This window comes from Leuciscus leuciscus, assembly GCF_965113295.1.
Source record: "Leuciscus leuciscus genome assembly, chromosome: 22".
NCBI classification, from domain to species: domain Eukaryota; kingdom Metazoa; phylum Chordata; class Actinopteri; order Cypriniformes; family Leuciscidae; genus Leuciscus; species Leuciscus leuciscus.
In genome coordinates this window covers 18,128,319-18,146,005 of record NC_138746.1, presented here as the reverse complement: position 1 = coordinate 18,146,005, position 17,687 = coordinate 18,128,319, and the positions used below count along the sequence as shown (strand labels likewise).

Genomic DNA, 17,687 nt, shown 5'->3' with positions numbered 1-17,687 from the left:
TCCACCAGGCACGCTACCAGGAGCTTTACAGCATCTTGGAGAGCCATAGCTTCAGCCTGTCGTGCCACTCTGCCCTGCAGGACTTATGGTACAAAGCCCGGTACACGGAGGCGGAGAAGGCCCGCGGTAGACCGCTGGGCGCAGTGGATAAATATCGTCTGCGACGAAAGTTTCCCCTGCCCCGGACCATCTGGGATGGAGAGGAGACGGTGTACTGCTTTAAAGAGCGCTCCAGGAACGCGCTGAAGGAACTCTATAAGCAGAACCGGTACCCGTCCCCGGCCGAGAAGAGGAACCTGGCCAAGATCACTGGACTGTCTCTGACGCAGGTTAGCAACTGGTTCAAAAACAGGAGACAGAGAGACAGAAACCCGTCAGAGGCGCAGTCCAAAAGGTGAGCAAGACACATTCTGTTCAATGAATGAATGAACACTCAAGGAATTTAAAAATAACTTTATTAAGTTATATTGGCAATACTATTGAAATATAGTTAAAGCAAAGTTCTGGAGAGATCAAGAACCCCCTTTTTGGCATTTCATGGTTAAAAAAAAGTTTCTGCTTATATGCTTGTGGATTGTCACAGCTTGTGGGTTGTTACCAGTGCTTCTGCATTTAAAAGTAAATATTTTATTTATTTACAATGATGTTAAATCAGAAGAAAACATCGACATTTTTTAACTGAAAGCTAGCTTCTAAAGGACATTATCCAAAAGTGTGCATAAAATGTATTGCGTGAGTCACCACCGCGTGTGTTTATTTTTGAGTGAGTATAGCTACTCAGGATCCATTGACGCGTAAGGTTTGCCCCACCACATAAATCATTCTGAACTATTTACTTTTCTTTTTAGCCAGAGGGGATAGGAAAACCTCCTCTTCAGCACTCAATTTTAACACACTCACACACATGCACTGGAAATACAGGATTCACTAATAATGTTTAAAACTCTTTGTGAACAAAGCTCCTGCGCACCTGGTGGAGGTGACCTTACACACATACTTTTTTTCCATTCACAGAAAGCTGATGTCACACGCTGTTTAAAGCATTTGTAAGCAATCGTATTTATTACGTGAATGAGGCAATTTTATAATTTACAGCTGGACTCCTTGACCAACATTTCAACAAAAGAAAAACACTAAATAGGTCCTCAGAATAATCAACAATTCATGTTTGGACAAGTGTTTTTGCTAATATCAGCCAGAAAATGCATGCGTTTGCTTTATAGAGGACATCTTAAATGCCTCATTCATTCATTTATCTTGTTATTTTTTGTAATGCCACATGTGGGGGTGTGGCAAATATGATATTAATAGGCCACGTCAGGCGTTTTCAACCTTTACAGATCCAGGGACCCCATTTAGAATCTCAGCCAGGAATTTAGATAGCATTTAATTATCAATATTATTTTATAGTGTTTAATAGATCACCAGTGTTTAAAATTACATTTAAATATAAATACTATGTTTGAAAGTCCAATATTTTATAGCCTATATCCAAACCTTGGGGGTTTCATAATTTAGCATTACTGAAATATGTTTTAAACGGAAAACAAGGAATTTAAATTTATTTTTAAACGCGACGCAACTAACAAAGACGCTCGTGTAGACAGACAGAACGCGTCTTGTGTTTAAGCTCCCAACCACGTAATGACGTTATCACTAAAAAGAATAATTGGCAAAATCTTTTGGCTGGCTGTGAAGAGGAACACATGAGCGTTGTGGAAGTCCTGTCGGAGTCTCACAGCTGCTGCAGTCATTCATTAAACGCGCCCTTCTCTCTCAACTACACGAATTTATGTTTGAACAGCTGAAGTCACTGTGAAATATCGTCTTCAGCGCGCAGTGGAGGAATCGCGCTCTATCGGACTTTAAAATATCAGCTAAATTTACCCTCTCGTTATACTGGCGGACCCTCCCCGTTTTTGCGAAGGACACTGTGAACATAAAGCTGACCATTTGTGAAGTCATGCTGTGATTGCTGGGTTGTGTCGCCAAATGGCGTGCGTGCGTGCGTGCGTAAAAGAGAGTCTGTAGTATAGACAGGATTACTCCTGACATGCGAAGTCTGTGATCTAGGGGGTCCCGCGGTGTGAAGTGGATACTCACCTCCCCATTTGTCTACGCGCGCTCCCGTTTCCATCTTCCTGCAGCTGCGTCATTCTGCGCTCATGTACACTTCAAATAGTGAAAAGTTGGTTCATAAAACAACATTCCCCCTTTCATTTTCAAAGTACTTTATTGGTGTGCGTGTTTTGTATACAATATTGCCAAACGCATCAACAGTATAAAATGATAAAATCATCTTTCATCTTCTCTTTCACACAGTTTAGAAATATAGAATTAGAATTTTTCCCAAGTATTTCTCTCTTGTCTTTTAAAATATATCAGTGTCGCCATTGTCACAGTGAGCACAGATGTGTGTTGTTTTGTGTGTCTGTGATATAGTAATATCTATCTATCTATCTATCTATCTATCTTTGATTTTCCTGTGCCGCAAGAATGAATTTTTTTTCTTGCTTTTAGGATTTAGTTGATTTTTTGGAAAACTGGAATCTGTCCCAGACAGCAACATATCCGGATCCGGATCCGGCCCACATCTGGTACACCTGGATTCCACAAGGCCCAGATGTGGGCCGAATCTGGGCCGACACTATGTTGCTGTCTGGGGTCCCTCTCGGATTTATTTATGTAATGTCAAAGCATTTTCATTTCAGCTACAGTGTGCAATAATTTTTTTTGCAAAATAATAAAATAAAAGTGTAGCGATGGAGACTCAAAGGTTTACTGTCCTTCATATCTCTGTCTTTCACTCTCTCTCAGTGAGTCAGATGGAAATCACAGTACGGAGGATGAGAGCAGTAAAGGTCAGGAGTCTTTGTCCCCGTGTCCGATGTCGACCTGTTCTGATGGGGCGGTGGGTAATACAGTTGTGCCTCTCTGCTCTGGAGCTCTGGAAGCCGGGGTTATCGTCCAGCAGGTTGGAGACAGCAGGAACTCACCGTCCGTCATCTTTAACGGAGTCTCGGTCAACACACCCGCCTCTGTTTTTCACAACGGCACCCCTTCCTTTCTCTCCACCACAGGACATGTACTCTTCAGTGGCATGAACTTGGGACTCCAGTCTCTGGCCTGCAGGTCAGTGGCAGATGTGGAGATGGATGGTGCAGGACAGGATAAAAGGGTAACAGCAGACCCTTCTCTGGCGTACCCCTCATTTCACTGCAGTGTGAATGGGACAGATGTAGAGGTGAAAGCAGAGGATGTTAGGCAGGATGTGTCAGTTCAGGACCAGACCACGTCCATCAGCTCGCCGTTCACCGTCACCTCGTCCGATGGCTTGCAGCTTGAAGGTTACAACTTGGTTTCTGAAGGCAACGGGACCTCGCTGCTTAGCAACAAGATGGTCCTTCCTCCCTTGCAGCTCCCATCATCTTCTTCTTCACCCTCATCAGTTACACAAGGTGAGTGAGACTCATCAAACATCATCAAAGTTTCCATCATGCCTTTGATCAGGATGAGAAGACCACACGTCTTGTTTGTGTTTGTTATGAAGGTCAAAGACGTGATGTTTATTTTGTTGTTTCCTGCAACTCATATGTACAATGACGTTAATAAACCGCTTTTATGATGAGTTTTAATTTCTGTATTAAATAATATTTAATTATTAAACATTTAATTAACTTTGATAATTTGTTGAGGGCATAATGTAAAAAATGTCAGGCTGATACAATTATCCTGATATTATATAGAAGGAAAATCTTCAGTAAAAGAATGCAATTCTTGAAAAGGAAACCTATGTGGCATAATCTTCTATAATTTTTTCTTTTTATCAGAAAATAGAAGGCTTTGTTTATGAAAAACAGCAATATTGTGAAATATTATTACAATATAAAATAAAATAAAAATATTTTTATATATTTTAAAATGTAATTTATTGCTGTGTTGGCAAAGCTGAATTTTCAGCATCATTACTCCAGTCTTCAGTGTCACATGATCCTTCAGAAAGCATTCTAATAGGCTGATTTGCTTCTCAAGAAACATTTCTTATTATTATCAATGTAGAAAACAGTTAATACATTTTAATGATCCTTTGATGAATAGAAAGTTCAAAAGATCAGCATTTATTTGAAATAGACTTTTTTAGAACATTATACAAGTTTTTACAGTCACATATAATACATTTAATGTATCCTTACATTATTAGTCACATGATTTTTCCTTTTCTTTATCATGGAACTGAATAATATATCCTTAATATTTGTATACCACCGAAAAGGTTGAAGCGCTTTATCTTTTCTCTGTTCTTCTGTCATCTGTCAGGCGTTGTTGATGGCAGATCTCCTGCTCATGCCTCTCTGTGTCACCTCGGGGTGGAGGAGCAGGACAGGCTTCAGCTGACCTCTCTCGAGCCCAGCACGGCACTCTACGGCCTGGCCAGCGCACACACACTGTCTGCTGTAAAGAAGGAACCTTTGGAGACTCCGGGCGGATACCTTTACCACCTGGGTTACTCCCCCACCACACTTAACACCAGCATGACAACGAGCCAGCAAGACTACACTACTCTCACAGTAAGCTCACCATTACTCACCCAAACGGACCTTACCGGCCAGTTCAGAGGTCACGATGCCCAGATGACCTCGAGCCTAAATGGAGACTTCCTATGTGCGGTTTCAGAGAGAGGGAAGGGAGAGATGAGAGGAGTGGGGGAAGAAGAGGAAAAACAACTGACAAAACTAAAAACAGTCCATATAGAGGAAGAAATGACTGACCTTTGAACTTAAGAGGAGAAGGAGGTAAAATACTTTTTACTGAAATCACAACATTATTGGATTGTTGATTGAGGTTTTTTTTTATGTTTCCAGCCTCTAAATGTTTTGCTGTTTTTTTAATGTAAGTATTAAATTATTTTGGTACATCTATCTGTCACTTGGTTTGGAGAACCTATGCAAAGTCATATCTAAAGAATACAGTTTTTGAAAGTGTTTGTTTTTTGTTGTTTTCCTCTTTTATCACTCTTTCCACACACAGTTACTTTTTTCAGCTATACTAAATCAATAGTTGTGTATAACAGGAGTTTTCAAACAAGAGAGTGCTAGGGGGTCCATGGAAAAGTTTACAATTGTAAAAAATTAATTCATAAATAAAACAAAAATAAAATGATAACACTTTATATTAAGGTACATGAGTTAATGTATTAACTAACATGAACTAACCATGAGCAATCCATTTGTTACTGTATTTGCTCATCTTTTGTTAACGTTAGTTAATAAAAATACAAGTTCATTGTTTGTTCATGTTAGTTCACAGTGCATTAACTAATGCTAACAAGATTTTAATAAAGTATTAGTAAATGTTTACATTAACATTAACAAAGATTAATAAATGCTGTATATGTGCAGTTCATTATTAGTTCATGTTAACTAATGAACCTTATTGTAAAGTGTTACCAATAAGGTAAATAGTAAAATAAAAAGTTCACAGTAAATAATAAATAAATACATACATACATATATATACATTAAATACAATTTACTAAATATGTTATTCTTTCATTATATTTCATTCTGCTTTCTAAAGACTGGCTGAAAATCAATTAATAATTAAGATTAATAATAATAAAAAAATCTCTGCATCTAACAAAACAATGGTGGGTAGAACATAATAGAAACTAAATATTTTTCAGAAAATATACAAAACATTATTTAATATTAAAATATTATAGTATAAATTTGGTCTTTATACATAAACATATATAGCTGATTTTTTATATATTAGGAATGGGGTCCCTTTCCAAGGGAATTAATGTTTGGAATGATGGTATCAAAACTTTTGGAAACCCCTGGCCCATAAAATAATAATATTTTTTCAGATTTCCTCCATATCCCTTCTAGCAATTATTTCATACTGTTTTAAGAGTTTACATGTATTTTTGAGCTACAGGTAGCAGACAGCTCTTATTTTCTCTCTGTCGCTCCCTCTTTCTGTTTTCCTCATACAGTGGGGAGTGTGGACATATGTGTGTTTTATGAGAGTCACCTGCTAGTTTCTGCCAAGAAGAGTTGAGGTTAGCAGACAGGTGGACGTCTGGTCATGTGTCATCTGAGTCGAACCTTAAAGGTCACCTCCCTACGGAAACACACATGCACAGACACACTTTATTCCCAAGCAGATTAAAAACACAAAATCGGTGAAAATCTTCGTGGCATTGTCATGGTCATTACGTTGCCTGCATCTTCCAAATACAATAATAATATGCAAATAATATGCAGTGTTATCAATACAAAATCCACAATGTTTGCTTATACAAATTAAGGGATGAGTCAGAATGGTTGGTAATTGACAGCTCGCCACAGATGTTGGGTGTTATCAGTACACAAAATATACTAAGAACTACTTGATTCGTTTGAGATGCAAACTATTTTGAGTCTGCGATAAGGGACACTTAAACGTTTGATTAAACTCATTGCAAGCAGATCATGTGAATTTGTCTTCAAACTAAAAAGCAAAAACAATATGAAATATGAAAAATCAAGCTTTTAATTTAGATTTTAAAAAATGTCTGAATAGGTGTCAGCACAGGACATGCCAGCACAGTTGTAAATGTGAAAAAATGTGAATATGATTGTGTTTGTGAGTGAGTTGTGTGTTTGTCAGAATGCTTGTGTGGACGAGTGCATCTAGTTTTTGCTTTTGAGTTTGTTCTTTGTGCCTTCCTGTTTTCTGAAGGTCAACGTTTGATTGGTCTTCAGGTTGCCATTTTTTTATATATATATTGGTGCTGGTTTGACATCTGCAGTATTTAACTCCATGACTAAAGCTATGCAGCCATTCTGGGACTGAGAAACGACTTTTAGAAATCAGAGATGGCGAATGAAAAGTCTTCTACAGAAATTAAAAAGATATAGATGTGAAATGAGCTAATGTACAGCCAATGTAAATGTATGAGCAAAAACGGCATTGTGAATATTATTTTAGCATGAACAAAAATGTTAGAGTTACAATGTATTTTTCTAAAAAAAAAAAAAAATCCATTAAATATTTATACTGGAAAAACAGACTCACCCGAGTGATTTCATTCATGACTGTGAGAGATCTTGTAAACTCTCAACGTAGATTTGTTTGTGTTCCCATGTTATGTCTACAGTGGATGTTAAATATTCAGACCGACAGGAAACATGCAAATAAAAAGATTTAAGTAGCCAGGGAGGGGAGGTGAAGCAGAGACCTGATACAGAAAGGCCAGGCCGGGTGCTGGAAAATCAGCGGTGATCGTTTGCACATGCCTGGTGGTCTGGAGCTTGTTAGCAAGCTGCTCTTGCCTCAGACTCCTAAATTCAAATAAACAGGAGGGGGATTTCTGGAGGCCTTGTCGCCTCCTGTTAGGGGGGTCCAGACGGAGGTAGAGAAACAGACAGAGAAATTGTCTCTGATTTGGAAATGACTGTTACAGATGGCACTTACGGGCATTGTGTGGATCTCAAATGCATTGTCGCAGTTTTAAAACCACATAAACTCGAGCTAGCCAGCCGAACAATTTTCGATACCAAAGCTTTTCCCTGAAATTTTGTTCGGATGCCAAACAAATCTGAATATACCGTCATCTCAGCAGCATTGCTGGGACTCTTTCAGACTCTCTCGCAGAGGAGGGGAAAACAAGACAGGACAAAAGGGCGAGCGAGATAATTGGAACAAATTGTATGAGGAGAAGAAATAGGAGCATTGTCACCTGTTCCCTAACAGCCTAGGTGACCCTGTTGCCATGAGAGATGGCCAGGTATCAGATAACACCCGCTCCAACAATGAACACAGTGGGAGAGAAGAGGTTTTTGTGAGTTGGGAGCTCAATGGTTTTATGTCATATTTTGGCATTAACAACATGCAAAGAAAAAAGTGATGGTGATCGAAACTACTCAAACGTACCTCACACTGAGCATCAATGAGAAGCAGTAATAAAAAAACATGAACCTCTCAAACTGAGCCTTATTAAAAACTATGACCTCTCACCTTTGGGGGTTTCAAAAAGAGGGGGGACTTAACCCTGAATAGCAAACAGAGCTGGATTTGTAACCTGAACCTCCCCCCACGCCCCCACTAATGAGAGGTGAAAGGGCACACGCTGCTCCTCAGCTGTGTCTCATACCTGCGTGTGTGTGTGTGTGTGTGTGTGTGTGTGTGTGTGTGTGTGTGTGTGTGTAAGAGAGAGAATTTATATGAACCAGACCAATAAGTGTGAATGTGTAAATGTAAATGCAGAGTGCCAGATATACTTGCTGACAAGGGAATGTGAATAGCAAACATTTTCCGTCAGTTTGAAGTCTAAAGCTGAGCAGATCAGGTCTGGGTGATGTGCATAAATGCCATTAAACTCACACAAGTTGAACCTGAACTACAACTAACTGCTTATAAGCCTGAATAATATCAAATCGTGTCATCAAACTTGCATTCTTTGCCTTTAGGGATATGAGTCTGTCATCCTGTCATTCATCTTTACTGAACTTTGACCTCTGCAGCCTTGCACAATTTCTTTGGTATGCCTGCCTGCCTGCCTGCCTGCCGAGAGAGAGAGAGAGAGAGAGAGAGAGAGAGAGAGAGAGAGAGAGAGAGAGAGAGAGAGAGAGAGAGAGAGAGGGAAGGAGAGGTATGGGGTCAATTTTTCATGCATACAGCACACGTTTTGTGCAGTATCAGGCCACTAGTACTTTTCGGATATTGCTAAACTTGTGTTTCTGCAAACAACTGTGGGGTGCTACAATTCAAAAAGATGCAATATATATATATATATATATATATTTATATTTTATGGGGTTATAGGGTTTGGTTAGTCACGAGAAACTAAAACAAAACAAAGTATATGGTATGTCATCAGTTAGATAGAAAAAAGGGTGATTGAATGGCACATATCATTAAAAGTGAAGAGGATAAGCATAAGGATTTCAGTGAAACATGCACACACACACACACACACACACACACACGCACACACACACACACACACACACACACACACACACACACACACACACACACACACACACACACACACACACACACAGGGGTTAATCTATGCCCCTGGTGAAATTGGACCACAGAGTGAGAGAGCACAACTGTTTTTTTCATTACTTCATCTGACAGCCCACACACACCACTTTGTAAGAGTGCAGGACAGACATTATTCTTGAATTAATTCAATTAGTTTTACCTTGTTGTTCCAGATTCTGAGCTGAAGCCTCATCTGCAGTGTGAATAGAAGAACATAAAAACAAGACACACACACTGTAAAAAAAAAAAAAAAAAAAATATATATATATATATATATATATATATATATATATATATATATATATATATATATATATATTTCATGATTTGTTATCACTTTTTTATTTGGTCAAAACAACTTAGATAATTAATGTGGTTCAGATAACATAATATTTTGAGTTTCTGTTGATTAAACCAATGTCCTTCGTTGTATTAACTAAAAAAAAAAAAAAAATCAATGAACTTTACATTTTAAGGCAACCAGGTTACTTGCTTTTTTAAGTGAAAACCAACACTTTTTACAGTGCAAAAAATATTATGTAAAGAAATATATATATAAGTACATGAAATAGATCATAAATATTTAACAGAAGGCATTTCATATAATACTCATATATTTATTTGTGGCAAAAGCAGATAGATGTCACTGGCTGGCGCCCTCTTCCTGTAGTACGAAAATATGACACTTTGAGTTTGGAGTTTGCCATGGATGTATTTGGATTTATTGTGCAAGTAATATATTGTTTTTCTCCTTTAGAAATGTATTGGCATTGAGCCTGTTTAAATAAAATATGCCATCATAAAACAATTCCCATTACGTCTGATGAATATGTCTAATTATTTTCTGTGTAAATCAATACACAAAGATATTTCGTGTTTAGTTTCATATATGTTATCTTCTCAATCTCATTACCGGATTGCTTTCTAGAATCCTAAAATGATTAAAAAAGAAAGAAAGTTACATTCTCTCCATTGCAATGCACTGTAAACAAAATGTAGCCTAATCATCCAACAAGACAATCTTGCGGTTTCTATCTATCCATTTAACTTATTCTATTCCATTTATATATTATATTCTAATAATTATGAATAATTTCAGCTTGATTGACCATTAATTAAATTCAAATTGGTCGAAACTAATTTTACTTTTAAAAAATGTAAAGAAGCAACTACACTTTTTTTCTTTCTCTTTTTGAGTAGGTAATATTTTCCTGTAGTTATCCAAATCATAAACAATCAAACCATTCAAATAATTTTACTTCAGACTAACTTATGTGAAAGAATAATACGAATATGCTATTATTTTAACGTTTTTGACGTTCTACATGACAAATCAAGTCAATATGGGCCTTTATAGTATGACTTTGTTGCATAATTACAGTCGGTCATTTGCCCCTGTATCTAATTACAGGCATGCAAACAAAACAAATGCAACTAAATAATGTTTAAAAATGCATTCAACAATGAAACTGTTATTGAAAAAAAATACTGCTGTTTAAAACGAATTAAGATAAAAAGCTCCATTATCAATATTCCTTTAAGTGGTAATATGCAATAGTACTGGATTGTTTTTTCCCCCTCAAACGGCTGCAACAACGTCTAATTAGCGGTGGATTCTCCGACGCTCAGTCTTTCATTTACACCTCACAGAGAACTCATAAACACACACTCGGAGAAAAGAAAACAGTTTACACCTTCACAGTGGTGGAGCACGGACTACTAAACATGAAATATGGTGACATTTATGTTGCACTTATTAGGATGTTTTGTGCGTGTGTGTGTGTGCCCTCAGCCCCTCACCCTGTATCATCACAACTCAATGGCAACGACGGGGCCGCGCTGTGCGTGAGCGCGCGCGCGCTTCTGTTAGTTAGTCCATAACATCTTGAAATGATCATGAACTGAGAGCGGGCACGACGCCGTCCTGGGGGCTGGTAGAGGATCTGGTGTGATGGAGGGGGTGCATTGTGCTGGACATACTACCGTAACCTGAGCAGAGAAGCCATCGACCCACGTACAGTTCAGGACAGAGCCGAGGAGACCGTTTTAGCCAGCATTTATGCACAAATGTAGACATTTTCTAAGAATATATTTATGCACATCATATAATTATATCGATCACACTTCACATTACTGTGCATTTACAAAAACAATTAATATTTACTTGATCTAGGTGTATAATTCGTGATTAATTTAAACAAAGTGTGATGTTACAAAAACTATGCAATATGTGTAACATAGCCTTCTTTGTGTTTTGTTCTGTTTTATTGACTCGAGAATGAGCTCAGATTAACAATTCTGATTCTCATAGAATTAGAAGTAGATTATTCTAAAATGCAGTTAACATCTGCTTGCTGAGTAAACTGTTCAAAGGCATTAAAAACCATTAAGAAAAAGAAAGAAAAAAAGAGGGGGAGGATAACGCCCAGGTTCGACTGAACACGAATGATTGTTTTCACAGGTGTTAAGGGGGCCAATTAAAGATTACACAGATACTAATTAGCATTAGGGAATATTTAGAGTCCAAAATCCTCACCAAGTTCTAAAATGTATAGGAAAAAAACTAATATTTAAAAAAATATATATAATAAACAGCCTCAGGCGGACCAGCTGGATTTCCCGGTGTCATGTTACGGATATCTTGAGAGATAAAGAGCTGTGACCGGGAGACTAAGAGCTCGTCAAGCTCACAAGTTATTCGCTAATGGATCGGTATAGTGTTTCAGACCCACCTTACAAAACCACACAGACCAAATGCTTCAACGACGGGGCTTATGTGTATTTTAAACTGAATATAATTATTAAAAAAAGAGAAAAAACAATATGCACTGTTAAAAAAAAAAAGGTTTCTTTCATAGATCAGATTCGGGGGAAAATGTTAGTGTTCTTGAATTAAAAGAAGAGATAAAATAAGTTCTAGGTGTTTCATTGAACGTTCTTCAGGCCAGTATAGGGACCTTTAAATCACATACACGGTTTTTAAAATAAATCCGAATAAATAGGCTAACTTAGTAATCTATAGGTTTTTATATGGCATCAATCTGTAGGCCTAACTTTTATTAGTTCTGATTGGAACCTTTTTAAGATTTATGTGACATTTTTAAGAGAGCCATTTACAATTGATTAATCAAAGCAATTTATGCCTATATAAGTTACCAGGAAACACTATTAGAAATAAAGTCGAATTCATGTATAGATTTAAGACGTTGTATTCATTTCATAATTAAAATAATAGAACTAGGGTCATTCTTTCTCAAGGCCACTGACTTCAGGAAGTTCAACTGGCAGAAATAAGACCTCAGGTAATTCATATCGTATTTTGACGCATGAAAGACAGAATGCAATGTTATCTCATGTATGAAATTATTTCCATATTTATTAATTATTATAGATATTGCTGCCTTTATCATTTATTAATAAGTAAAACGAAGGCAAGAGTATCTTTACCTAATTTACGATAACAGACTGAATAAAAAAAAAACTATATTCAGAGATGTAGATCTTTTCTGTATCTCCCTTTAAGCATCTTTGACACTCCTGAATCCATCATCAAACCTTCTGGCCCACTACAAAAGCGCACACATTGCTCTCGTTTTTTCTATATAATGATAAATTACAGAATGTATCTATAATAGCTAATAACTGAAAATAAAGCATAAGTGCAAACCATATAATTTTATAATTAAAATAACCAATATCTCTATTCATATACTGTGATGTCAAGAAAAACAGAAGGCGATGTGAATGCTGCGGCTTCAAAGCTGTGGAGGTGCTTGTGATCATTTAATAATTGATTAGTAGCCTATCAACGGTATAGTGTGAGTGAGTATGTGCGTATGTGCGTGTGTGTGTGTGTGTGTGTGTGTTCAAGGTCTCCAGTTTCAGGCCTTGACGTCCGCCCTCCGGGGAGGAAACGGAACGGATCTGTAGACGCAGTTCTGCTCTGCCTGCCGGTTCCACAACAGACCGGGGCGAGCTAATCACGGAATGACGCTGTGCTGGGTTTCTCTGTCATATATCCATACGGACAAACCGCATCGGAATCTCACGTGTGCAGCCCAGAAGAGTGACAGTGGTGCCACACAACCGGATAACAGACGGTTATTAAAATTGGAGCTGCATCAACAGATAAACGTGGCACGGGGCTTTTTGTCCCGGGGCTCATTGGAGAGGAATACCCACAGAGCCTTGGATTAGGAGGGTATTACTTGGTGGATTCCATCGGGGCGCCATGTCAATCTTGCCCTCTTTCGGCTTTACGCAGGAGCAGGTCGCGTGCGTCTGCGAGGTGCTGCAGCAGGGTGGGAACCTGGAGAGGCTCGGACGTTTCCTTTGGTCCCTGCCAGCCTGCGACCACCTCCACAAGAACGAATCCGTGCTGAAAGCGAAGGCCGTGGTGGCCTTCCACCGGGGAAATTTCCGTGAGCTCTACAAGATATTGGAAAGCCACCAGTACTCCGCGCACAACCACCCGAAGCTGCAGCAGCTGTGGCTGAAGGCTCACTATGTGGAGGCGGAAAAATTGCGGGGCCGCCCGCTGGGCGCTGTGGGCAAATACCGAGTGCGCAGGAAATTTCCTTTGCCCCGTACGATCTGGGACGGCGAAGAGACCAGTTACTGCTTTAAGGAGAAGTCTCGGGGTGTGCTGCGTGAATGGTACACGCACAACCCCTATCCATCTCCAAGGGAGAAGCGGGAGCTGGCGGACGCAACGGGACTGACCACAACACAGGTCAGCAACTGGTTTAAAAACAGGAGGCAAAGAGACCGGGCAGCCGAGGCAAAAGAGAGGTGAGATCCTGATTTTAAAAAAGTAATGATAATAATAAATATATAAACATAATAAAATATAGGCTACAGTTTTTTGAGAGTATGCAAACTGAAGTGCATGAACACCTTTTAAAAAAATAAAGCGAAAAAATTGCAGTCGCGCGCAGTGAGAACAACAATATTTGACAAATGTATAGCCTAACTATATTAAAAACATAATGTAGTCACTCAAATTTAACCCTAATCATTTAACCCATACACGATCTTATTTTATAATTTGTATTTTATATTAAAACTATTTTTGTTGTTGTTGTTTTTTGGGTTAGGATTAAAAAAAAATCCATTTTTGCTCTAACGAACGAAACAAGAGAAAAGGAAGAGATTTTTTTTCTTCTTATTGCACTGGGAATTTATTTAGGCTCATAGTCGTATAATTTAATTACAGATTTTGAAAGTTTGATTCAGTATAAATATTGATTTGCGTTTTGTAATAAGTCTAAAATCGTCTCGAATTCTAGAAACGTTTCTTTCGTAAATCTATGATGACAGTTATCTTTTCAGACATGTTGACATAAGCGAAGTAGGCCTAGCCTACATAAGTGCGAAAACAATTTTTCCTGTTTTAAAAAAAGCATAAGTTTGTATTTAGCCGATGTAAGATGAAACTATTTTGAAACCATAACACTTTGTTAAAGTTAAACACTATCTAATAGGCTAATATGTAGCCAAATTCTAGGCCTATGACATGTCAGTTAGGCCCATATATAATATGTTCAAATGTAATATTCATCCAACAGAGAAAACAGCGAGAACAACGGCGTTGGCGGTAAGCAGAGCCAGCGGTCTCCGCTCGACGGAGTGAAGTCGCTGATGTCCAGCTCTGAGGATGAATACTCTCCGCCGCAGAGTCCCGAGCACAACCCCGTGCTCCTCCTGCAGGGGAACATCCACTCTCCCGTGGCTCCCGCATACCCAATGCCCGGCCTCGGTGCGCAGCATTCGGTGCACAGCATGCAAGGACATCCGCATCAGATCCATGATTCACTGTTGGGATCTCTAACATCCAGCCTTGTGGATTTAGGATCTTAGGATTTCCCGTTCACCTTTTAAGCGACAAGACTTATAAACATAACCAATATTTACGGCATTACCGCATATTCTTATGACGCAGAGGACGTTTGCTGATATAAACTATTCTGTTGCAAAATGATTAGAAAAGGGGGTTTAAAAGAGTTTCTCTGAGTTTGGGGAATTGTGAGTTTACTGGAAAAGTGCATTAAATTTGTAAAACCAGCGAGGCCAATATTTAAGAGTATTCTCACTATTGTTGGATGCATAAACTTTTAATAATTTATGATGTTTTAATCAAAGTTAATTTATGGAAATTGTTCTGTATTGGACAGGATTCTTAAGAGCAGGGATTTTAATGAGAAAGACATTGGCTTTCAAACATCTTCAACTAAACTATGGATGTGAAAACTGGTTTCGTTCTTAATTTTTTTTTTGTATTAAATACAGCCTAATTTACTACATTCTTGTAGTTTTAAAAACAGTGGCTCTCCAACATCTTTTTTTTTATTTTATTTTTTTATCACATAGGCATAGGCTATTGTCAAAATCTTCGACACATCATCAACACTTTGAGCGTGTTAATAAAAAATATCAGAAGACGACAATTAATAAACACAAAGCCTCAAAATAATAAAAATATGTCAATCCACGTGACACGTCCAAGCCGGAAGAGGGCATGGGCGCGTGAAAAATGAGAACGCCTGAAACGTCAACAAGAAAAATTGGCCCTTAAGCAGAGGGGCAGAGAGACGCCAAGGCGCCAGGGTGCGCGTAGGGCCGAGTTTGACTTTTTGACCGTTATTCAGTAAAAAAAGAAAAAAGAAAAAAGCTGGGCAAAATCACACACACACACACACACAGAGAGAGAGAGAGAGTCACTTTAAGCCTTAACGTTAAGTTTGATAAACATATAGTTCATTACAATGACCGACTTATGACAAAAATGAGAGAAAATGAGAGAGAGGGGAAAAGTATTGCTATTTTTTTGTTTTTTTGTTAGTTCTGGGCCACTGAGAATTGACACCATCCGCAAGTTCCGCTCTAAAACCCATACACCTAAAACGCCTCGTCCACCCAAACCACTACAAAACAGCGTTGACCCAATTTAAAACAATTGTGAACTTTTTCTTCTTCTTTTTTGAGTAGGCTAAACACTATAGCCTACAGATACTGCCAAACAATTTTTAACAAATGGAAAATAACTGAAGATTTAAACAATTCTAATTTGTCGCGGATTTTCTGACATTTTGAAGACGATGAAAAATGACAATACATTTCCAGCTCTGCATAGGAAAGCTAAAGTTTCTGGAATATTCTGCTGTGCGATCAGCTCTTTCTGTCTCTCTTACCTCGATAGTCTCGTGTCAGTGTAAATGGTTGTGAACAGAGAGCGCGGAGGGTTTCCGGGCCCTAATTAGAAACATTCTCCGGGTGTAGAGGGGCTTGATTGCAAAAACGAAGGGGACACCCTTCCAACCTCGAGCCACAGGGTGTTGCACAACAGAAATGTACCTTTGGAGTTCAATAAAGTCTGTCTATCTTAAGAGATTTGAAAAGAATATTTATTAGGCTATTCCCTGTCACTTCTGACAAAACAAACACAGGTGATTTTTACAAAATATCATATTGTGCCTGACCTAAATTCAGGAACCCATAGAATTCTTCCAACAATGGCCAATCCTGCCTGAAAGTCAGCTGTGGTTTTAATCAACAGTCTAATTATATTTCGCACATAAACATTCCTTATATGCTTTCCTCTTGTTGGAAGTTTCTACAAACCAAGAAACTGATAAATACAAATACTAAAAAATTGGATTTCATTTTTGCGTAGCCAATTCTATTTTCTCTTAACCAATTGGTATAGACCACATTTTGGTAACAGTTTAAAGACACACTCTTAAAAACAATAAAGGTTCCAAAAGGGGGTTTTCACATGTGATGCCATAAAATAACCGTTTTTAGTTCACAAAGAACCTTTGAGTGAACAGTTCTTAAAAGAAAGAAAAAATGTCTTAGTGTGAAGAACCTTTTTCTAATATAATGAAATTGTGCAATAGAAAGGTTCCATGAATGTTAAAGGTTCTGATGCCATTAAAAAAAAACTTTACACTACACAACACATCTCAATTTATCACTTTTTTAACTTAAGATCAGAATAAAACAAGAGATTTTTTTTATCTATCTTCTAAGTATTTCACTATTCTCTGCTCTGGATATAACTAATGAATTTCTGTTCACTGATGTTCTGTTTAAATCATATCTCCAACTGCAAACCATGAAGCAAATAAATGAATATGGGACTAGATCGAGTCAAAAGTGTTGTATTCTCTGGCGCAGACAAACTGCTGTGAAATGCCTCCGGTGGCAAGCCTGAATGTGCCAGTCAATCTCACACTCACACACTATCTGTTTGTCAGGTAGCTTCACCTGCACAGGTAAGTCACTCAGCCAGAACTCAAGGAAACTGACTCATAAAGGGTTTGGGGGGAGGGGGCGACACTGAAGGAGCTCTTAAAGTGAGTCTCAGGAGAGCCAGAAGAGGGAGATTTTGTTACCAGTGATGCATTGACCTGACAACACTTCAACCAGCCAGACCCCCGACAAAGACTAACATGTGTTTGTGGGAAAGGGATATGGGTGATACGTCAGTTTTAAAATCCACTTTTCTGAAGGTCACTGAAACTCAAGCAGCCATTTCTCACTTACACACACACACACAGAGAGAGAGAGAGAGAGAGAGAGAGAGAGAGAGAGAGAGAGAGAGAGAGAGAGAGAGAGAGAGAGAGAGAGATAATGCTTATATATCT

At 38.3% G+C, this 17,687-nt stretch overlaps 2 protein-coding genes across 2 annotated transcripts in view; both read left to right on the top strand.

The window, feature by feature from the left end:
* Nucleotides 1-9,278, top strand: part of six4a (SIX homeobox 4a) — a 9,839-nt gene extending 561 nt beyond the window's left edge. Inside the window, exons 1-3 of the mRNA XM_082153084.1 lie at nt 1-394; nt 2,818-3,458; nt 4,318-9,278. The exon at nt 1-394 is cut by the window's left edge and continues 561 nt beyond it. Of these exons, the coding sequence (XP_082009210.1) occupies nt 1-394; nt 2,818-3,458; nt 4,318-4,775 (1,493 nt within the window). The 3' untranslated portion in view covers nt 4,776-9,278. The remainder of the gene's footprint in view (nt 395-2,817; nt 3,459-4,317) is intronic.
* Nucleotides 9,279-10,240: 962 nt separating this feature from the next.
* Nucleotides 10,241-16,982, top strand: six1a (SIX homeobox 1a). Its single transcript, XM_082153929.1, has 2 exons — nt 10,241-13,830; nt 14,607-16,982. Exons 1-2 carry the CDS (start codon nt 13,271-13,273, stop codon nt 14,896-14,898), a joined length of 852 nt encoding a protein of 283 aa, XP_082010055.1. The 5' UTR covers nt 10,241-13,270; the 3' UTR covers nt 14,899-16,982.
* The last annotated feature ends 705 nt before the right edge of the window (nt 16,983-17,687 follow it).

Excerpts from the sequence above, each read along its gene's own strand:
- six1a (XM_082153929.1), top strand. The coding sequence starts at position 13,271 with ATGTCAATCTTGCCCTCTTTCGGCTTTACGCAGGAGCAGGTCGCGTGC. Across the intron at positions 13,831-14,606 it reads GCAGCCGAGGCAAAAGAGAG|AGAAAACAGCGAGAACAACG; the intron begins GTGAGATCCTGA and ends TTCATCCAACAG.